Here is a 22,761-nt window from a genome sequence, read left to right on the forward strand (position 1 = left end):
TGAGGGCGGGGGCGGGGACAAATGGCTCAGGTGGACTCCGGCTGGAGCGGTCTCGGGGCAGCTTATTTGCTGCTGCAGCTGCTGCTGCTGGGTTGGGGCTACAGTCGCCAGGTAAGGAGAATGTGGGGAAGAAGACGGATGTAGGGGTGTGTGTGGCATCTGATTGAAAGGTTCCGGAGCGTCTGGAAAAATGGAGGTGGGATGGAAGGAAGATACCTGGAAGGCAATCTTTTGAGTGAAAAGAGGTTCGAGAGACCACGAGAAGGGGGAGCTAGGAAGATGAAGGCTTGGTAGGTTCGGGGAACGATTGAATGGATGAACTAATGAGCGGCCACTGTGAGCCTAGCACGGTGCAACCTCCACTTGCTCATGTAATTATTATTTTTCATCTCCATTTTGCAGGTGAGGAAACCTAGAGTGTAACGTGTAACTTACTTGCCCAGGGTCACACAGCTACTAAATGGTAGGATCAGGAGAGGAATCTCTCTCTTCTGACTCTAGTCTTAACACCACACCTTTGCTGGGCTGGGCCAGGGCAAAATTTGAGAATAGCTGTTGGATATTCCAGGAGGCCCTCAAGCTTTAGGGAAATGGTGTTGAGGGATTGGAAGAGCAGTTCAGAAGAGTGATCAAGTTCTGCCTTCATCAGCTATGTGTTGGGATTTCTAAGACCTTCTGTGAAATGGACATAAGATTGTCAAAGAGGGGGCCATCCATGGAGCTTTTCTGACCCTGGGAGGAAAGAGCCTGAGTCTCCTATTGAGGGAGGGCGAGAAATTAAGGAGGATGGAGGGATCCTGGCCCATGCTGCACCTGCCAGTAGAGCCCTCTTCTCTGTGGACTTGGACAAAGTCCCCTTTTGTGAGCCACCGTCCCTGAAGGTGTCATCTATTCACCCATCCTCCTCTAGAGCTCATTTTTGTTTGCTTTTTGATGCTTCTCACTGTCTAGAGCCATTGCTGACTTTCATATCTGTTTCAGCTGGTAGTGTAGGACCCTCCTGAGACTCCTGCCGCCACAGTAACAAAGGAGGCCTGATGGTTTATCACCACTTCAGGCCCAAGAAGTTAACCCAAAACAGATAAACTGTGGGCCAAAAAGACATAATGAAGCTGGGAAGAAGTAATTCCATTATTAGATTCTTTATCTGCAAGGATTTTATTGAAATCAAGCTGATTGAAATCAGTGCTCACCAAGGTTTGATCTAAGCTTTTATTTTTTTTAAAACAAAAAGTATGTAACCTAGTTGTATCTTCTACACAACTTGAAGACAGAAATGGAGATGGTCTGCTTGTCTTCCTCAAAAATGGAAACTTCATCAAAGTATTCTCAGTGAGGCAGTATTGCAATACCAAGCCCAACAGACCATGTATCTCAGCTCTGCCATATATTAGCTGTGTAACCTCAAGCAAATCACTTAACCTCTCTGTGCCAACCCTCTTCTGTAAAAATGTAAATATTAATAGTGCCTACCTACCTTGTTTAAGGATTAAATGAGATAATATATGTTAGGTGCTTGCACTGCATGGCACACATGAGTGCTCAATAACTGTAAGCTATTATCATTTCTCTTGTAACCCAACACCAATATTGCTGTTTCCTTCTCCATGTAATTTTCTTACTAGTTCTCAAGTCACAGCAGTTTATTTATTTTTAACTTTTAGATTGTTCTTCTAGTTTATGGAGCATGGTGTACCTGAGAACCAGAGTAGAGAAGAGCCGAGGATGTAAATATGGGCCTCACACCATAGGTTCCACTCAAATGCATAAGGCTTCTCTGTGCTTGGAAGGATCTGTCGTCAGTAGCCAGGCAGGTATCTGTTAGCAGATTTGAACCACTTGCATTACAAAGGAATGGCGTGACAAACCAGGCTACAAATAAAGATAGAAGAGGACTGACTCCAGCCAAGAGAAAAAGTTCTGATTTAGGCTAGTATTTTGGAGAAATTGCTTAGACAAAAATAAGTCCTGTGCCACTTGTTACAGAGTATACTGTTGGTTCACTACTATTAGTGTGACTAAATATTGAGAGCAGTTTCTGTAAGTCTTGCACGGAAGTCCATGTGTTATTTTGTAGTAATATTTGTACAACTCCTTTGCTTCTGTTCCCTTTCTTCTCTCCATTTTTTCCACTGCTGTTGTCATTTCCACCCACTGCATTATTTAGCCTTTTCACTCTGGGTAAACTTCAGCACATTTTGGTTTAAGGTAGATATTCAAAGGCAGTGTGCTAACCTTGTGAAGTAAGGGAAGTGTGTCAAGATCACTGGGGGTGGGGGCCAGCCCAGTGGTGTATTGGTTAAGTTCGAGCGCTCCACTTCGGCAGCCCAGGGATCATAGGTTCAGATCCCAGGCGTGGAGCTAGACACGGCTCATCGAGCCATGCTGTGGTGGTGTCCCACATACAAAATAGAGGGGGATTGACACAGATATTAGCTCAGGGACCATCTTCCTCAAGGAAAAAAAAAGAGATAGAGAGAGAGAAAGACTGGCAACACATGTTAGCTCGGGGCCAATCTTCCTCACCGAAAAAAAAAAAGGAAAGAAAAATCCCTGGGGGTGGAAGATCCTAGGGGACTTGGAGAGGAATTTATGAAGTGATTGATCAAGTAAGGTCAGTACAGCCCTCATGAGTGGGGCACAGTTTAACTACGGAGGTGAGAGAGCTTATGGTTGCAGTAGACTAACCATCTGTTGTCTCATGTCCTCTGCCTTTGTTTCCAAGGCAAAAAGCCCTGTCTGGTGTGAGGGGAGCCATGAGCCGTTTCCTGAATGTGTTGCGAAGCTGGCTAGTTATGGTCTCCATCATAGCCATGGGGAACACGCTGCAGAGCTTCCGAGACCACACCTTTCTCTATGAAAAGCTCTACACCGGCAAGCCAGAGCTCGGTAAGAAATCGAAGAACTGCATCCTTTGTGCGAGTGGCCTAAATTGTGGTTCCCAGACCCAGCTGTACATCAGAATAACCTAGAAGACTTACAAACAAAGCACAGGTGCCCATTTCCCTCTCCCAACCTATCTACTGAATCTTTGACCCCCTGGGTGGGGCCCTGGGTGCTGTGTTTTAAAAACTTCCCAGGTGATTCTGATGCTGCCTAATCTAGCCTTTGGCAGTCACTGGAATAAAGACTGTGGAGAGCACTTGGCCCCTTTCCCCCTGGCTTCTCTGAATACCCTTTCATCCATTTCACACTGCCCTAGGCAATTAGTCTGTACAAAAAGCATTACACACACAAGTGAGGAAATAGAGGTCCTTGGTGACTCTGTGAGGCCCCACTGGAAAGCCATGAGGAAGCTCTGCATGTTATCCAGCCCTCTTCAGAAATCAGGTCACGGCCCACGTGGTTATATTCCATGTTGCAGATGGAGAGTTCCTAATCCAAGGTCTTCTCAAACTGTGACCTGGGCCCTGAGAAGGCACCCAGATCCCTCCAAGTTGGTCTCCCAGAGTGAAGCTCCCGAAGGCCCACGGTGGCCTTCCCAGCTTCCTGAGCCTCTGCTGAGGGCATCTTCACGTTTCAGCATGCACTCCCTTGCGTTGCTGCGGGGGGTCACTTGAGCTGCAGCACCACCTCACAGCGCTGACGAGTCCATGTCACATTTATAGCTAACCCAGATTCAGGCACTGACCTAGCTCATTTTCCACAACATCTGTGTATAAAATGAAACTAAGTAGGCTATGGCTCATTTTGAACAAAGCTCAAATACAGTAGGAGTCAAGAACCTGGAAAGCTGGGCAGGACAATTCCACTTTTTCACCCTCAAACACTGCCTTCTGGTGGTCCACGAACCCTGTATAGATTCACGGGATTTTAGGTCATCTGGTGTAGCCCTTTGAATTCAAGTAGAGACAGAAAAGCCCAGTGGTCATGTGACTTGCTTGAAGGGCATGTAGCTGAGCAAAACAACTGTGTGTGTCTGTCTCCAGCCCAGAGTAGAGGCTGCCTCCTCCCTCGTGATCTGGGGGCTGTCAGGGTTCTCTGCTGGTCATAGCCGTGCTCTGGAGCATCCCGTAGAATTTCACCTGATGTCTAATCTCCTTTGGGTTGTTGAAATATTCCACTTTCATATCTCACTAAGTAGAGAAATTTCCTCAGTCTTTTCATCAGAAAAGCTATCAAATTGGTTTATAAAGAATGTAGCTCTCCAGGGCTAACCCCTAGATATTTGGTTGGCAGATGGAATTTTTTCTCACCTTACTACCATCTAAAGGTCTTCAGGGTTGTGCAACTGGTATCACTGTCTAGTTTTCCAAAAGCTGGAAAATCCTTAAAGCCTAAGTAAACATTAATAGACCTTTCCATTTTCAGTCTTGTCCCTTGAAATTTCTCTTGCTTGATAGACCTGCACAGGAAGTATCTTTGCTTTCACTATTTTGAAATTCCTGACCACTGGATGGCTTAGATCAACAGCTGTATGTTACAGTCACCCAGGGAGAGAGTTATAGAAAATACTTATGCCCAGGGCCCACCTCCAGAGTATGATTTGATTGGTCTGGTACCCAGGTCTTGGTAATTTTATAAAACTTCTTTGGTTGATTCTAACAAACGCCCAGGCTCAAGAACCACTATTACAGTAGAATATGATCCATACTTTCAGGACAAGATATTTAATACAGCAGTATCAGAACGAAGCCACCAAGAGCACCGTGGCCTCGGAAAACACCAAAGAAACAGTGCTTTGTCCCACCACCACATGCACAGGAAACCAGCCTGGTTTGGGCTCTGTTCAAATAATATAGATCTGGATTCAGGAGAAGACCCAGGGACTTAGGTCTCTTAAAGACCAGATGTGGGTATCGAGATAGGTCCCAGTATTTCTTAGTTCTCTCCTACATCAGCTGACCTATTAGGCATCTTGTATTGACAGACCACTCTGCAATACTCCTCCAAACCTGTTGTTTGGCCTCATGCCCAGGTGGGCTAAGACAGTGGGGTATTGTGCCCAGAGACCAAAGAAACGCCTCAAGAGACAGCAGGCGAGACATAAAGATTTATTAGGACTTACGTACAGGGAGAGTCCAGGGATGGGTGACTGGACATAGATTTGCACACCGCTCCCACCCCCTGAGAGAAGCTTGCTTAAGTAGGCAGAGGAACAAAGGCTGCAGGCTTGTCAAGGGGGACTGTCCCTCTATGACTTGCCTTCCTAAGGACGAGAGCTCCCCCTGGAGTGCCCCCATGTTCCCTCAGACCGCAGCAGTCTTTGTGCTAGCTATCCCACGAGATAGCTTGGCCTTGGCCAAGCCCAGGACTGTTATCATGAGTGCTGGCTCCTAGTCCAGACAAGGGGCCTCAGGGACGCATGGCTGTTGTAAAGCACATAGGCCCTGTTCGAGCAGGGCCCTACACCTGTCCTGATCCAGACTTGCTGGGCTTTCTCAACACCAGAGTGGCTTCCAGGGCAGAAGCTTAAACTACTACATCCAGGAGTTATTGCCTAAGTGGCTCTTTGTCGAGTTTCTATTCTTGGGACTCCCCCACCCAACTGTAGACATCTGAAGAGGAGCTGAGCAGTTCTCATTCTGGAATTCCTTCCATTCCTTCTAGTTTCCATGTGCAGCACCAGTGCCTCTTTCCACTCTGCCCAGCCAGCGGGAGTTCAGGCCCAGCTCCCTGCCTCCCATGACCCACCAGTGACGTGGGAGGAGTCTGGAAGGAGCCCTACTCCTCCCCTTCTCAACAGTCTTACTTTTTTCTGCTACACAGTGAATGGCCTCCAAGCTCGGACCTTTGGGATCTGGACGCTGCTCTCATCAGTGATTCGCTGCATCTGTGCCATCGACATCCACAACAAGACGTATGTAAGGGAAGGAGGAGCTTTAGCATCTTTCTGTTGGAAATCAAGTGCTAAGCATACTCACTGTGGTCCTCCCCTTGGAGACGCATTAGCCTAGAATGTGGATCATAAAAGGTTAATAGGGGCTGGCCTGGTGGTGTAGCGGTTAAGTGCGCGCGCTCCACTGCAGCGGCCCGTGGTTCGCAAGTTCAGATCCCGGGCGCGCACCGACACGCCGCTTGTCAAGCGATGCTGTGGCGGCGTCCCATATAAAGTAGATGTTAGCCCAGGGCCAGTCTTCCTCAGCAAAAAAAGAGGAGGATTGGCATTGGACGTTAACTCAGGGCCAATCTTCCTCACAAAAATAAATAAATGAAAGGTTAATAGGTTCCATTCCTTCCAGGTCTAAAAACATAGTAGAACTAACGGTTCTTTAAAGTTTGACAATTCTTCAGAACTGACATAGCAAAGTAGTAGTGTGGTGATCCAGTGGCCTGCATCATATCCCTCTACTTTGTTACTGAGGAATCAGCCTTTCTTCTACTGAAGGAGTAGAGTGGCGTGCTGTTTTTTAGAGCAGCCACCCACACATACCTTATTCTCACATTCCTCCTCAATAGGCAGGAATGACCAGAAATCACGATCCTGAAAAAACCAGCCCAGAAGTAACGTGTTTTACGCTTAAGCAGACTCAGTCAGTGAGGGTGACAGAGAACTGGGGACCCCTGTATTCTGCCTCTCGAGGTACTCAAGGAGACCAGTGTGGAGCAACTGCAGGCAGTCTAGCCTCCTCTAGGGAATGCTGTAACTGGTGGGGCCACTGGAGGGGGCTCGAGCTCTCTTCCCAGCAACAGTCATCACCACAGTGAAGTGGAATGTTCGCTCAGGTCACTGAGTGAGGCCACCAACGCTAACTTCACACTAAAACATTTTTCTGTCTTACCCAAACTCTCATCATCTGGGGAAGAGAGGAAGTAACGGTACTGACCCCTCTGATTATGCCGGATGCTTTCATCCACATGACCTTGATTAAGTCTCCTCCTAGCAGCCCTGGGAGGTAGTGATTTTCATTCCAGGTTTGCAGATCTATGTATTAGAGACCCAATTAATTTAAACCGAGGAAGACTGACTCCAGTGGGATTTGAAGCAGCGCTATTAGCCCTGCGATCTCTCCAACTTTATTTTTAAAATACTTTTCTCTTTTGAACTTGAAAACTGTGGTTTATTTGTTCTAGACTGACACGTATTTCTGGAAGCAGTGTGGTTTAGTGGAAACAGCGTGGTTTAGTGGAAACAGCCTGGAGCGTGAAAATGAAAACTAGAAAATGGGCTCTCGTCTCAGTTATGTATGTAACAAGCTTTGTAGCAGCAAGTTCATTATAGACCTTCTCTGCATATCCGTCTCTGCATGTATGAAGTGAGACTAGTGTATCTGTCCTCCTCTCAGAGTGACGGGGAGGGAGTGAGGATTGAATACTCATTTGAAAGACCTTTACCATGATGAAGAAAAGCTGATAGGGATCAGGGATATATCTTTTGTTTCCTGTGCTTTTGCAATGAGCAAAGACAGCTCAGACTTATTTTTACCTCTATTACCCATTCATTTTTCCTTCTCCCACACAGGACAGCTGCACAGTCAGCAAAGGGCTGACTTCTGTTTCCAGCCTCATTTAGCCTGGGACTTTGGTCCACGCACTTCTGCTGTGCACTCTGATTCTATTCCCTTCCTAACTGGAAACTCAAAATCAACTCCCATACATACATATTTACTAAATGTGTAAAAACATGGACAGGAAGGACAAAAATCAAATTTAAGATATCGGTTCCTTCAGTGAGCAGGGGGCCGGGGGGACAGGAGAATGGGCTAAGTATACACAGGATGCTTTAACTGATACCTGTAATATTTTATTTCTTAGAAAAAAGTATCTGAAGCAAAAATGTCAAAATGTTCAGATTTGATGGAGCAGGTGCTGGTCGCATAGGGGTTAATTATAGTATTTTATTATCTATAATTTTTTGTATGTTTGAAGTATTTCATAATTTTAAAAATTTCAGAGTTAAAAAAAAGATAGCAGCAGTCCAGGCGGTTGATCACCCTGTAACCTGTCTCTTCCCCACCTCTTTATCAAAGCCGAGGAACAAGTTCTCTTCCTGTGAGGTTGTCACTGTGTCCTCCACCTCACCATTGTCCTAGGCTGAGACACAGATTAACCAGCCCACATTGTGAGAGCATCTGACAGGCCCAGAGAGGTCCTTGCTGATCATCCCCCGTTCAGGCCCTGCATTCTGTGGTATCCATGACAGGAGCACTGACCAGCCCCTGGCCAAACATCTGCCGGGTGGGCTTCGACTACAGAGGCAAGCCAATTTGAGTAAGGAGAATATGTAAGCGTGACTGATCCCAAATCGTCTACACTGCCTGGGACTGCCATCGTCCAGACTCAGCTTTGCTGTAGCTGGCTTCACCACCTTGCTAAGACTTGGAGATCATTCTGGAAGCCGGGACCATTCTGCTCTCAGTTTAGCCATTGAAACCTTCAGTTCTGCCCCAGTAGAGAATAAACTGATGTGATCAAGCGGCCAGGTCTTTCTCAGGACCAAGTCTCTTTTCCTTCCGCCATAGTCACTGCCTGGGTTTTTCTCTGTGTGTATCCAGTCTGACGGCTCCTTTTCCTCTGCACTGAGCACGCAGGCCCTTCAGTTCCCATTTCTGTCTGCTCCCTTGCAGGCTCTACCACCTCACGCTCTGGACCTTCCTCCTCGCCCTGGGGCACTTCCTCTCCGAGGTGTTTGTATATGGGACCGCGGCTCCCACGATTGGCGTCCTGGCACCCCTGATGGTGGCAAGTAAGCATCCAACCACCCTAGACCCCCCACAGGAACTGGCCCAGCCCTAGAGCTGGGGCCGGAGAGCAGACCCACAAGGGTTTAAGAAAGCGCTGTGTTCACGTCTGTTCGCTGTTCTCTGTATTCAAGGTTTCTCAATCCTGGGAATGCTAGTTGGGCTCCAGTACCTGGAAGTTGAACCAGTATCCAGACAGAAGAAGAGAAACTGAGGCCACCCCCACCACCTCCAAGACTTCGGCTTCCACCTTCGCTGTCCTCTGCCTTCATCCTCTCTGCTCTTTAATTTCTTCTTCTCTGCTCTGTCATCAGCCGCCTTATCCATGTCTAGCCTTTTACCTTTGGGGGTTTTTTTACATTTAAAATTTTTTAACATACAACATGTATGCACAATGTAAAGAATCATTTTAAAGTGAATACGCTGTACCTCCATCCAGATCAAGAAATTGCCAGCACCTCCGAAGCCCACTGTGTGCCGTTCCCCCACCTCCACCTCTTCCAGGATCACTTTTCCAGCCTTCTGCCTTTTTCCTTTTATTTTCAATCCTTGATGTGACTTGTGTGGTGGCAACACGTGAACTGTGAAACTTAAAGCTGCTGCCTCACCCAGAGCAGATGACTCCAAGGTCTGCTTTCAGAGGTCGTCCACCCACATTGGGCTCTTGTCTGCTGCTGCACCCAAGACTCTGAACCATCCGAGGGACAGGCAGTTCTGAGAAGGGCTCCTCTGTGAGTGAGCGTGGCTCACATCCTTGTATCTACAGGTGGATCAGGGTTGGAAGAGTCGGAGCTGTTTTAGACCTTCTGGTCAGCTGTGTTTATGTAACAAATTTTGTGATAAATAGAAAAACTCTCTGTTCTGATCAGTCCTTGTACTTTGACCTTCCCTAAGCCAAGAGCGCTCGTGCCCTCCTCTGATTCCCAGCGAAAGAGAAGCACAGCTTTCCACAGATCAAAGACACCAGAGTGAGGACAGCTCAGGACCCAGGCACACCTGGCTGCCTCCAGCCCCTTTTGTCACTTGCTCATTTCTCTTAAAGTCAACTCTTCCTCCTCTCCTTCCTCACCTTCAAGATTCTGAGTTCACAACTGCATGGTCAGGACCCTTTCTTGTTTTCTTCCTAAGGAAGAAACAGATTCTTGAGAAAGCAGAGGCAGAAAAGACAACAAGGCAGCACAGAAGACACAGCTGCCTGACCCTGAAAAGGAGAGCACTGACCTCCCAGGACAATGCGCTTGAGTGGACAGGGGGCCTCCAGACACAACCCTGAGAGGCTCCCACTGGCTAGGGCCCTCCCACACAGCGTGTAGACTTGAGAGCCCATTCGTTGTTTCAGCAAGTGTTTATCAAACACTTACTCCCTGCCAGACACATGGGAAAGAGACAGACAGCCCAGGCAATGTCCCTGCTCCCGTGGCCCTTGTAATCAGGGAAACATGATCACCAAGCCAACAGGTGAGAGAACAACTTCAGACAGTGATAAGAACTCTAGAAAACAAGGAGTTGTGATCAAAATGGGGAGGAGGGTATAACTTAGATCATCGGGAAAGGCCTCCTGAGGAGGTGAGGTTTGAGTTGAGACCAGAATGCCCAGACAGCAGATGTCTTCAGATATGAGGGAGGCGTTTAGGGCAGAGGGAGCAGCATCTGGAAGGTAGGAACAGTCTGCTCAAGAAGTAAGATCAGTGTAACTATGGTATGGTGAAGTTAGGAAGTAGAAGGTAGGAGATAGGTGAGAAAGGCAGGAGACTTGTAAGGGATCATAAGAAGCTTGAAGTTGATACTTGAGTGCATTGGGAATTCTCTATCAGTTAAGGCTCTTTAGGTGAAAGGAACAAAATCTGCCTTAAACTAGCTTAAACAACATTAACATTGGCTCACAAAACTGAAAAGAGGATAAAGGCTTCAGGAATGGTTTGATCAGGACTCAGCTCCATTTCTCCAGTCTTTTCAGCTCTGCCCTCCTGTGTTGGCTTCATCCTCAGGCTGGCTTCCTTTATGGCACCAAAAGTGGGTGCAGCAATTCCAGCCCTCACATCCCCACGATAGCACATCTAGAAAAATAGCCCAGTGATAAGAACTATCTTTCCCTTAGCAACTATTCAGGTAAGAAAAGGAGGCAGTAAGAAAAGCAATGATCTTACAGAGAGTGAACATTTGAATGGAGATCCCCATGAAGCCCACCTAAGAAAGAATGAATGAGGGCCGGCCCCGTGGCTTAGCGGTTGAGTGCGCGCGCTCCGCTGCTGGCGGCCCGGGTTCGGATCCCGGGCGGGCACCGACGCACCGCTTCTCCGGCCATGCTGGGGCCGCGTCCCACATACAGCAACTGGAATGGATGTGCAACTATGACATGCAACTATCTACTGGGGCCTTGGGGGGAAAATAAATAAATAAAATCTTTAAAAAAAAAAAAAAAAAAGAAAGAATGAATGAAGCATAAGATGATTTGAATCCTTGAGGCATGCATCATAGAAGTGTGATTCCAGAAAAATAAAGACCCCAAAGAATCTAAAAAGAGGACATAGAGTATTTAGCAGACACTATGACTATTACATTTCTTTAACAGCCCAGGCTTGGCTCCTTTCCCAGATGAGTTAGAGGAGAATGGTAACGTTTTCTCTCCAGCTAAGAACTGCTAACACATATGGTGCCAGAAGGCCACAGGCACAGTGCAACTCTCTAGGGAAGAAACCTACAGAAAACTGACGGCAGCAGCACATCCAAGTAACAGCCATAAGGTGAATGCGATTGGGAGGGAGAGTGGCAGTAAGTAGGACAGTTCAGCAGAAAAATGGTAACAGAACCGCAGGGGCCGAGACTGTGGACTCCGGCCAGAGCAGGCTGGTGTGAGCCTGGGGTGATTGTAGAACAAACACCTCTGCCACCCTGTGAAGCAGAGCCAGAAATGACAGTGGGCTCTCTCAGCAGCCACACTTAGTGAACCATCTTCATGTGTACACAGCACGGGAAGCAGTCAGGGTCGTGTGTTAGGCATGAGGTGCAGTCTCCCACGCAGGCTGACAGTAACCTTTACAGCCTTGTCATTAAAAAAAAACCTAGGTGACCAGGATGGTAACACCACTTCTATGGAGGCCAAGGAGCTGCACCTTGAGCCCAGACCCACCCCTCCTACCCTGGCCTTTCCCAAACCTTAGTCCTCAGAAACGTGCGAGTCTCGTGGGGACTACTAAAAGCCATCTCTGCCCCATCAAATGACAAGGCAGACTACTTGAAGAATCTTTTATTGCCTTAAAACATCTGGTATTACAAATAGAAAATACAAATTATGTTTTTAAAATAAAGCAATGGATTCAGTAAACATTTTGTTAATACATTTTAAGGGGCTGAAGAGTAAACACCTTTCTCCTTATCAAAAAGTCAGGTACACTTTCTCTTCACCTCTCTTCCACCCCTACCTCACTCCCCGCACCAGAAGTGTGAACTTTTATTATGTACAGAGTGTACTCACAGCAATACCCCTGGCTCCCCTCGGGCGGTGACCCAGGCACCCCAGCACTGCGGTCAGCACAGGCTGCCCCGATGTGCTGAGGCCAGGACAGTGGCCACAGCAGAAGAGCACTGTGGTCATGACTGTAGCTCAATGCACAGGAGGAAATACCAACATGTCTTATTTTCAGGAGACACTACCCAAGCCCATGAGTAGAGCCAGACAGCAGGCTAGGCAGAGGAGGAGTTCAGCTTGAGATGGTTTAAAGGGAATCTCTTTACATTTAGAACTTCTGATAAACATTATTGCTAGAAGGTGGTCGGTGTGCAAATCCTGTCCCCACCAACGGTGGGGTACACTTAATTCAAGCCGACTCAATTCCCATTTCAAGAGCCTCCTTCCCTTTGCCCTTTCCTCTCATCGCTCAGAAGCAGCTTTGGGTTTCTCGGGCTGGAATGCATCAAGATTACTTTTCAGTAAGGTTACAGGAAGTTGGCTGGGACTTCCCTCCCTCCCTCCGGAGCAAACAAGTACTTAGGCCGATGACAGAGTTTCTCAAGGCAGTGTCCAGATGAAGGCATCAGAGGTGACTGTGACACACACACAAGTCCCTGGACAAGGACTTCTTTTGTAGACAAGATCCTTCCCGTTCCCAAATCAAGTACCCGAGTTCCCAAATCCGGGCCCTCACAAACACACTCAGAAGGTGGCCCCAGCACCCTCACACACCTGGGCCGTTAGCTTTGCCAATTCGCTTTCTCCTTCCTGGCCACAACAAAGCTTTGCTCGAGTTTATTGATGTTTGGTTTGATCAGCTCTTAGGAAAGAGGGTTTGGTGACAGACCCCAAGGTTAGGCCAGGAGAATCTAGGCCCAGAGAGCCGATGGGCTTGTTCTGATGAAGCTGGTTCTGATGGTGTTTTCTCTCCCCGAGAACTGAGCAGTCTGTGATGACCCAAGAAGGACCCTCAGCCAGAGCAGCTGCCGCTCCTTAGAACTGGGCTTCTGAGGGTCATAAGACACTAGAAAAGTTAATGTCCTGATTAAGCTTCTTTCCGTGATAATTTCCCAGGCTTTCTCCGTAAGGGAGGAGGTGAAGAGGGAAGGCAGTCACCAGGCCAGGACTGACCCCACTGTCCTCCACCAGCCTCTCCCAACGCCAGCTCCCATGACCCGAAGGGGTCGGGGTCGGGATCGAGTCTGCATTTGGTGAAAGGTGCCCTTTTCCCTGACTACATAAGCTCTTGAGTGGGCTCCAGGAGGCACAGGCACTGCCATCCAACCCACAAATATTCCAGCCGGTTCCCTCCAAAAGCTGCTCCAGCGAAGACCTCTGTGCTGGCGGTGAGCTGTGCTGACGGAAGAGGTGGGGGGTGTTCGTGTTCCCTGAGTCGCCACCACCTTTCTCTCTCAGAAATGCTCCTCCGAGACGGTCGTGGGGGCTTTGCTGGTATGGCTCATCACCTCCTCCTCCTCCTCTTGGAGTTTCTACAAGGCAAGACAAGCAGGCGGCCCTTTGGGTGAAGAGACACAGGACTCCACCCTGGCTGGAGCCGCTGCCTGTGAGTGACTGTATCCGTGGGAAACACAAGAGTCAGAGGCCACTCTGTGTCCCCAAGAGTGAACAAAGGGAACAAGAGAAAAGCAACCAGCCCCTGCCACAGGTGTGCTCCCCAAACACACACACACACACACACACACACACCATCACAACATAAAGGAAAACACAGTCCAGCTTTCTGTGATGCCACAGCCACCACAAACCATCCCAGTCCGAGTGCCAGGTTCCACGCTCTCGCCCTCGCCGTGCTGACAGCCTAAAGGTCACCTGGACTGAGCATCAAGCAGCTGTCCCAACTGCCCGGTCTGCAACTCCCGCAGAATTTCCGACTACCCCCATTTGGAAGCAGCCCCCCAGGATGAGGAACATTATGATGATGTGTATGGAATGGATGCAACAGAGAATTTTTATAAAGGCAGGATGCCTAACAATATAAACTCAGTGGCTACAAATATGTCTATGCACTTTATGGATAGAAAAAAAGACTTTGGGTCAGTTTGGCTGTGGCTTTCCCAGGGAGGGGTGGCACAGGATTAGGAGAGTCTTCTGGGTCACACTTGTTAGGTGAGTTTAAATATGGAACTAAAGGAATTCCAGGAATTAAATATGGCCTGGAAATCATCCTCTAGGGCCCCCAGGTGCACACTGCCACCTTGCACATTTGTCTGCTGTTCTAAGGAACACTTTGCTGCTTAGCTCTAGTTAGTGAGAAGGCCTCGGGCCCAGGCACAGCCCTGCACAGTCCACACCACTCGGCTGGAGGAGGGTGTGCAGGGCCAAGCTGCAGTCCAGTCTCAATCCGACAGTGGTGCTTCTTCCCCAGGGAGTATCTCCGGGCCAGTCCCTGGCAGTGGCCACAGCTGTGGAAATCCAACCTTCGCATCCTCAGTCTTGCTAACCTTCTGGCACCAGGTCAGCCTCGGTCATGAGAAGCCTTCGCTCAGGCAACTAGCAGCCTACTTCAGTCAACCAGGCAGGCTCTATCTCTGCCACACACGCACACAGACACGCCTGCCTCCGCAGAGCCATCACCTTGAAATCGCAATCAGAAACCCAGGCTAGTGGGGAAGGAAGCACAGCCACTGACGGCTGAGAACTACCAGCTGGAAGAAAAATGGAAACCAAACCAAGATTTTCATAGTCAGGCGTTACACCATCCCAGAAGTTCTGTCTCTTTTTACTAAAGCTGTACACCTCACAGATTAGGAAGAGCAGCTCTGGATAGGTCTGCTGCGTGCCCTGTCTTCCCCTGGCTCTGATAATGAATTCGTGTGCTCTGTGCAGGTCTCGCTTACACTGACCGCCATGGGGTGTGTAATGATGGACGGGCTCCAGAGGAGGGATGCTCTGTGACAGCCCTGGCTTCCCTGGGTGTCAGCCCAGCATGACTCTGACTGCCCCATAACACTAAGCTGGCCCAGATACAAGTGAGGCCCAGAGACGCAGAGTGAGTTATCCATGGACACAGAGAGTTGAGCGCCAGCACCACACTCAAGTCTTGTATTCCTACTCAGTGCTATTTCCAATGTTCCGTACAGAAGGTGGCTGAGCCGACAGCTCCAACCTTGACTAACAAACCCGGTCCATGTGCACAAGGATCTGGCTGCAATAAGAGTGAAATACTGGACCAAACTAAACACTAAATGAGAGGAAACAGAAATACATATATGTAGATATGAGGCTGTAAAATCAATGGTGTGGAAAGGCAAGGCTGTCAAGCTATACTAAGTAAACAAGCAGGTAGAAAACCAAATGTGCACAAGCACACCCATAGAAAAGTGGGCTAAAATGTTCCTAGGTTGTCTGGGGGTGCAAGGACTGTAGGTGACCTTTACATTCTTCTTGTTTGACTATATCTGCCAACGTAAACACAGATTCTAACGTAAACACAGCAAAATCCCATATCACTTGACACAATATGTCACATTCCAAATTGAAACCTTTTCACGAGAAATCTATCCCGTTTTATTACGGGCATCTTGGCCCAGGCCCACTATATAGTTACCAAAGTGTTGCAGATCATTATGTTTCCTTGTACATGGCACAGGGGAGCGCCCGTCCCCACAGTGGAAACGCCATGACCTCACCCTGGCTAGAGACAGCGTTTCTGCTCCAAGGTGTTCCCTGTCTCCCCACTAAATTTCCTGTCCTAGGCCCCTCCCGCCACATGTTGCCCACCGCTGCCTGCCAACTCGAGAGCCCGATATCAGAAGACAAATGGTAAAGAACTAAAGATCATCATCTATCTGCCAACATGTATCCTTAAAACGCTAAATATACCTCTTTCAGATACCATTATTTTATTTTATTTTTTAAATTTTTTTGCAGAGGAAGATTCGCCCTGAGCTAACATCTGTCGCCAGTCTTCCTCTACTTTTTATGTGGGTCGCAGCTATAGCATGGCTGAGGAGTGGTGTAGGTCCACACTGGCACCTGCACCTGTGAACGCAGGTCGCCAAAGGAGAGCATGCTGAACTTAACCAGTACACCACGCGGCCAGTCCCTCACATACCGTTTTTTGCCTTAGAAAACTGGTAAAGATTTTTCAAAATGGTAAATACTCAGTGTTGGCACTCATACACTGCTATAGCATATAAATTGTTAGTATCGGTGGTACTTTTCTAGAGAACAGTTTAGCAATATATCAAGGTCTTAAAAATGTGCTCGAGGGCCGGCCCCATGGCTTAGTGGTTAAGTGCGCGCGCTCCGCTACTGGCGGCCCGGGTGCGGATCCCGGGCGCGCACCGACGCACCGCTTCTCCAGCCATGCTGAGGCCGTGTCCCACATACAGCAACTAGAAGGACGTGCAACTATGACATACAGCTATCTACTGGGGCTTTGGGGGAAAAAGAGGAGGAAGATTGGCAATAGATGTTAGCTTAGAGCTGGTCTTCCTCAGCAAAAAGAGGAGGATTAGCACAGATATTAGCTCAGGGCTGATCTTCCTCACAAAAAAAAAAAAAAAAAATGTGCTCGACCGCTGATCCATTTCTCAAGGAAATACTGTGCTTAAGAACATGCACAAAGATTCAGCTTCCAGGACATTAACCACAATATTGTTTATAACAACAACTGGAAACAACCTTAATGTCCATGGACAGGAAAACTGTCAAACAAATCATAGTTTATCCATGTGCACTCATTAAAATATGGTGCAGTCATTAAAAGTATGTTGTAATAGACTAATGACCTGATACAGTGTTCACAAGTAAAAAAGCAGATTGAAGATTCCAATTTTGTTTTAAAAAAAATACATAGATATCCATGGCTATATATTATATATGGATGTAGACATGTATAAGTAAATGCAAAAAAACAGTATCTCATCTCTAGATGAATGTATTACAGGGTGATTTTTAAATTTTGTACACTTTTTTGTATTTTTTAGTTTTTCTACAAAGAAGCTGTATTACCTCTCTAATAGGTTTTGGGTGCTTTGTTTGTTTTTTAAGAAATATCCCACTTTTACTCCTCAGATTTGTTATTCCTTTCTTCCTGGCTCAGATTTGATACCTAACATTTTGGTTAAAATAGTTCCCAGCTGATTAGAGCAGATGGGAAACACTTTTCTTTCTTTTTTTTTTTTTTTTTATATATTTTTGTGTGTGTGAGGAAGATCAGTGCTGAGATAATATCCATGCCAATACTCCTCTTTTTGCTGAGGAAGACTGGCCCTGGGCTAACATCCGTGCCCATCTTGGGTTAACATCGTTGCCCATCTTCCTCCACTTTACATGGGACGCCGCCACAGCATGGCCTGACAAGCGGTGCGTCAGTGCGTACCCAGGATCAAACCCTGGGCCGCCACAGCGGAGCACACAGACTTAACCACTACGCCACCGGGCCGGCCCCAGGGAAACACTTTTCTGTTCTAGATCATACTCCTGATCCTCTTCCCTTCTACCACCAACTGCTCCTACTTCCTGAACTGTCCTTTTAAAGCCCTACTGGAAATCCGTTGGCTCTAGTCCCTCCATCTCCATCCCACTGCCTAAGGGGTCGTCACATGCCAGGAGAGCCACTGCCTTGGGGCCATCACCACCAGGACAGAATGGTCGAGCCTGGCTTCCACCTTTGCTCTCCAGCCACTGACCCCAGGCTGAAAGCAGCAGAGCCAGGGCCTCAGGACTTGTGTCAGGATCTGGGGTGGACACTACTCAGCAGACTGTGACAACAGTGATGTGCTCTGGGGACCAGAGCAGGGAGGCCAGGAGAAGGGCAGGAAGTGGGAAAAGAGCCCGGGAAAGAGCAGCAGAAAAGCAGTGCTGAAACACCCACTGAGGAAACTCTCTGGGCGCCATGTTTGTGAGTTGAGTTGGTTTCACAGCCACCACGAAACCAGTCCACTTCGGGAGCTCCCCCAACCCCCACCCCTGCTGCCACATCCTCAGCCAATGCCCAGAACCCAGAACTCTGCCCAGCAAGCTCCCCCATACTCACATTCTCAGGGGTTTCCTTATTCGCTTTCTGCCTCCGGAGATCTGCCTTAATGAATGCTGAGGTCGAGGGATCAAGAAGAAAAAGCAACAGAGACACAGAGTTATGAAGCCGACCAATGGTCAAGTTCATCCAAGAGAGGGAGGCCTCATTTTCCTTATGGTCACAGGTATCCCAGACCTACTTCAGATATCCCAGGGAGCTGGGGGTACCATCAACCAACTTGATAAAGCCTGGGGATCGCTGCTGTCCCTGACAGGCAGAAGCCAATGATGACACTGGCCTTCATTTATAGATCACTTATATTTGCCACGGAGTTTGCACACACTGCTCTAATCCTCACAACAGTCCCCATTTTACAGACGAGGAAAGTGAGGCTCCCAGAAGTTGGTTCACTTGGCCAAGATCAAACAGCTATGGAGGTCAGAGTCACAGTCTGGGATTCAAACGAGGGTCTTTTGGCACCAAAGCCCATGCTCATTCCACCAAAACATGCTACTGCCTCCCAAACAGATTTCCAAATAAGCCATTCCTTCTGCATGTGTGCCCCCAATCTGTATGCTCAATCAAGACCCTGGGGTCCCAAAGTGCCAACAACCTAAGCGCATGAGCAGCCTGAGTGTCATCTTGTCCTGAGGCCCCAACTCACCAGTGATGGCTACTCCAAGGGTGAGGAACACACACAGAAAGATGTTCCCGGGCAAGGTCCCATAGTTGTCAATAATCTGGCCCTGGGAGATGGTGAAGATGATCCCAAATACCTGGAAAGGCATAAAGAAGACTGGAAATAAGCGCTCAGCCAACTAGCCCAAGGGGGAACTGAGCTGCCACAATGCAGTGTCTGCACGAGCTAAGATGGGCAGGGAACCAAGAGCCACTGCTTTGGAGCCACCACCAAATAAGAGCCTTACCTGAGCAGACACGTTGAGGAGGCCAGACGACATGCCTTCTGATTCTGGGTATGTCAGCTCCACAGCAAACTCAAATCCCAGTGGGAGATAGCCAGTCATAAAGAAGCTAAAGGCCAGATCACAGAAACAAGGTGATGGAGAACTTCCAGCCAAGAAGGATGGGGAGTCCATCTCCTCCCTTAGAACTTTCCTGTTTGTTTCTCCCCATCAAGACATGCCAGAGGAAACGAACAGACACTTCTCCAAAGAAGATATACAGATGGCCAATAGGCACATGAAAAGATGTTCAACATCACTAATCATCAGGGAAATGCTAATCAAAACCACACTAAGATATCATCTTACACCCATTAGAATGGCTATAATCACAAGACAAAAAACAACAAATGCTAGAGAGGCTGTGGAGAAATGGGAACCCTAATCCACTGCTGGTGAGAATGCAAACTGGTGCAGCCTCTATGGAAAACAGTATGGAAATTCCTCAAAAAATTAAAAATAGAAATACCTTATGATCCAGCTATTCCCACTACTGGGTATCTACCCAATGAACCTGAAATCAACAATCCAAAGAGGCCTGTGGACCCCTATGTTCATCGCAGCATTATTCACTATAGCCGAGACATGGAAGCAACCTAAGTGTCCCTCGAAGGATGATTGGATAAAGATGTGGTATATATATATATCATGGAATACTACTCAGCCATAAAAAAAGACAAAATCGTCCCATTTGCAACAACATGGATGGACCTGGAGGGTATTATGTTAAGTGAAATAAGCCAGAAAGAGAAAGACAAACAGTGCATGATTTCACTCATATGTGGAAGATAAACCAACACATGGACAGATAGAACTGTTTGGTGGTTACCAGGAGCAAGGGGGGTGGGGAGTGGGTACAAGGGGTGGAGGGATGCACTTACATGGTGACTGACAAATAATAATGTACAACAAAAATGTCACAATCAAAAAAAAAACTATACACAAACCATGGTACTGTAAAAAAAAAAAGAAAAAGACATGCTAGGCCCTTGAATGGATCAAGCCATCCACTAGGTGGCCATACTAAGGAAACAGAGACCCCTGCAGACCGGGAAGAAGTTCACATGGAAGCTTTCTGTTCAGGAGGCCCTTGGAGGTCCCTGCTGCTTCTCCGTCCAGCCATCAATTACACACAGAGTGAGCATTTACAGAAGGGGTGCGGTTGCCTGGAGTATTCAGACCTCAGCTAAGAAATTCTGTGTCCTGGGTACACAGGCCCTGTGCTGGGAGTGGGAAGTTCCCGGATATTGAACAGCATCTCAATCGCTCTCGGGGACCTAGAAGGAGGAGCTCAGAGTCCTCATTATTTTTCTCCAAAGAGTCACCAGCTGAGAAGGACTGAGTGTCTGTCTGTCTTTGTCCCTGAATCTCTCTCTTTCACACACACATACACACACACAGACTCAGGTAGTACCTACACAGAAATAATTGGGAGGTGAAGCTCAGCAGACACCCCTGTGAAAAGGGGACCATTTCTTACACTTTCTCAAACAACAGGTCTAGAAAATTCCAATTCTAATTTTTTACATCTATACCACACTTCTCGCTGCTTTCACATCTATTATCTCTCTCAATCCTTCTAACAACTCGACAAGGCAGGCCACTCATCTTCATTTACAGATGAGGAAAGTGAGGCTCAGAGCAGTTAAGTGATGGGCCTGTGGTCTAACAGATAGTCAGCAGCAGAGCTGAGACCAGGACCCAGACTTGCTGACTCTCGGCCCTCTGTTGTGACCCCGTGTTGTCCCAGGAAGAGCTAAAAAACATTTCCTAGCCTCCCAGAGGTGTGTGAAGGACATCCTCTGTCCCAACAGCATGGATGGGCCTGGGGGCCCCAGGCGGCCTTTTGAAGTGCTGCAAGGAAACAAGAGCTCTGAGCACCATGTCCACGTGCATCTCCAGAGCTCAGTGAGAAGGCAGCAGAGGGATCAATATGGCTTCCTAGGATGGCGGCAGCTCTAGAAGGCACGGGATGGTGCTTCCCAGTTAAACGGGTTAGAGGTGAAACTTACCCCATTGTGCCAGCGGTGATGAACACTACCCACAGGTGTCCCAGGTTCAAGGTCAATGTGTACACCACCATGCCCACCAGGGTCATGATATAGACCACGAGGGTTGTCTCCCTACAAGCAGAGGCAGAGAAGTTGAGTCACACAATTCCGACTTTAACAGGATCATCCATCCATCCATTCATTCGTTCGTTCAATCATTCTGCAAGTATCTGTGGGGCACCTGCTGTGTGTCAAGCCCTCTGCTGTGTGCTGGGACATCTGTTCTCACGGAAATTTCTGTCCATGAGGTTGATGGCCACTGAACCAATGATCACACAAATAACTACTGAATTACACTGCGGTCACTGCTACAAAGGGTAAGACCAGGAAGTACGAAGCTGTCTTGCTGCACGTGCATTCTCCTCCTGCAGAAGCCTCTCAAAAACATCGAGCTGCAGCTTGACTTGTCATGTCCTACCCACAAGCAATAAGGTCCGGCCCTTTCCTTTCCTCATCCCGCACCAAAAAACCAAACAGGACAACATCAGCTCTGGTCAGGCGGCAGTGGCGTGCAGAACTCTCCCAGAAGCCATCCAATTCTGCTTGTCTGCTTTGCCCCAAGCCCCACGACAATGCTGGCCAGTGTGCCTTTTCGGTTCTCTCTGTGGTCTCTAAGTTCTTCCTGTCGCCACGTGCACAGGTCCAGCACAGCTTTTCCTGCGGAATCTGAGCCACTCTGCTCCAGACAGCAGAACTAAGAGAACATTCTACAGCCCTGAACTAAATGCTTGACTCCAAAGCCAAAGTGAGAACCCTCCACCCTCTCCCTGTGACACTTCCCTTTGTCTGTCCCCTCAGAAGGACCATCAGCAACGTGCTGGTTTCTGTTTCGGGCTCACCCTGCTAGTCCCCTCCACACACGTCTCCTCCCATGCAGCCCAGGCAGGACTCTGCTGCAACCCCGACTCCTGCAGCTGGACCTGCATTCCTCTCCCTGCCCTACTCACTGCAGGGCCCAGGCTCCACACAGCCCTCCGCCCTCCTGCCCGAACATCAGGACTCAGAGGATGAAAGCTTACAGGCTTCACTCCTCTCCTGAGGCCAGAAACACGGTGGGGGCGCCAGGAGACGTAGACTACGGTTATGTCCAACTGATACTGCACTTACTGGGTGCCAGGCATTCTGTCAAGCACTTAACAGGCGTTTGATTTCCCCCAACCCTCACAAATCCCTGCAAGAAATGCATGGCTACCCCTGATTTTATGAATGAGGAAACTGAGGCTCAGTCCAGTTATTTGACCAAAGTCACCCGCTGAGTAAATGCAGAGCTGGGATTTGAACCCAGAGCTGGGATTTGAATCCAGCACTTTTTCTACCACTGCACACAGGAATACTAATATACCGTGTGGTTGCATCTTTGGAAAAGCTTAAGGCCAGAGCCTCTGAAGAAAGCCCCTCCCACCTGGTGCTCAGAGCAGCTGCTGAGGGTACATGAGCTTCCTCTTCCCCACTCCTGTTCCCCTCCCCTCATGCCACCCCCTGCAGAATGCAGCTTCATGGACACCAGGCTCTCTCACTAACCCACAAGCTCATATTTAGCCATATTTGTTTCACCATAGCTTCATCTCAAACCACTGACCCGTCTAGAAAAACTGTCTGTAGTCCCAGCCTGAAATAAAGGGACTGGACCACCCAATTTCCAGCCTCCAAACCAAAGGGGACAAATCTCGGAGCCTTAGGGAGGAGGGAA

The 22,761-nt window shown here is 48.2% G+C and overlaps 2 protein-coding genes across 3 annotated transcripts in view; one reads left to right on the forward strand and one right to left on the reverse strand.

Moving 5' to 3' along the window:
- Nucleotides 1–143: 143 nt before the first annotated feature.
- On the forward strand, nt 144–9,489 carry ERG28 (ergosterol biosynthesis 28 homolog). Of its 2 annotated transcripts, XM_087448173.1 has the most exons (5): nt 144–290; nt 2,726–2,889; nt 5,710–5,804; nt 8,508–8,626; nt 8,756–9,489. In XM_087448173.1, exons 1-5 carry the CDS (start codon nt 202–204, stop codon nt 8,802–8,804), a joined length of 516 nt encoding a protein of 171 aa, XP_087304299.1. In that variant the 5' UTR covers nt 144–201; the 3' UTR covers nt 8,805–9,489. The 2 variants fall into 2 exon arrangements, with proteins under 2 accessions (XP_087304299.1, XP_014639928.1); XM_014784442.2 differs by lacking the exon at nt 144–290 and having other exon boundaries at nt 5,710–5,800.
- Nucleotides 9,490–11,853: 2,364 nt separating this feature from the next.
- The window catches only part of FLVCR2 (FLVCR choline and putative heme transporter 2), a 56,452-nt gene continuing 45,544 nt past the window's right edge, over nt 11,854–22,761 (reverse strand). Inside the window, exons 6-10 of the mRNA XM_087448171.1 lie at nt 21,033–21,143; nt 18,985–19,090; nt 18,723–18,834; nt 18,077–18,132; nt 11,854–13,562 (exon numbers count right to left, since the gene is read on the reverse strand). Of these exons, the coding sequence (XP_087304297.1) occupies nt 13,485–13,562; nt 18,077–18,132; nt 18,723–18,834; nt 18,985–19,090; nt 21,033–21,143 (463 nt within the window). The 3' untranslated portion in view covers nt 11,854–13,484. The remainder of the gene's footprint in view (nt 13,563–18,076; nt 18,133–18,722; nt 18,835–18,984; nt 19,091–21,032; nt 21,144–22,761) is intronic.

This window comes from Ceratotherium simum, chromosome 24, assembly GCF_057802395.1.
Source record: "Ceratotherium simum simum isolate JZ-2026a chromosome 24, ASM5780239v1, whole genome shotgun sequence".
Classification (NCBI taxonomy): Eukaryota; Metazoa; Chordata; class Mammalia; order Perissodactyla; family Rhinocerotidae; genus Ceratotherium; species Ceratotherium simum.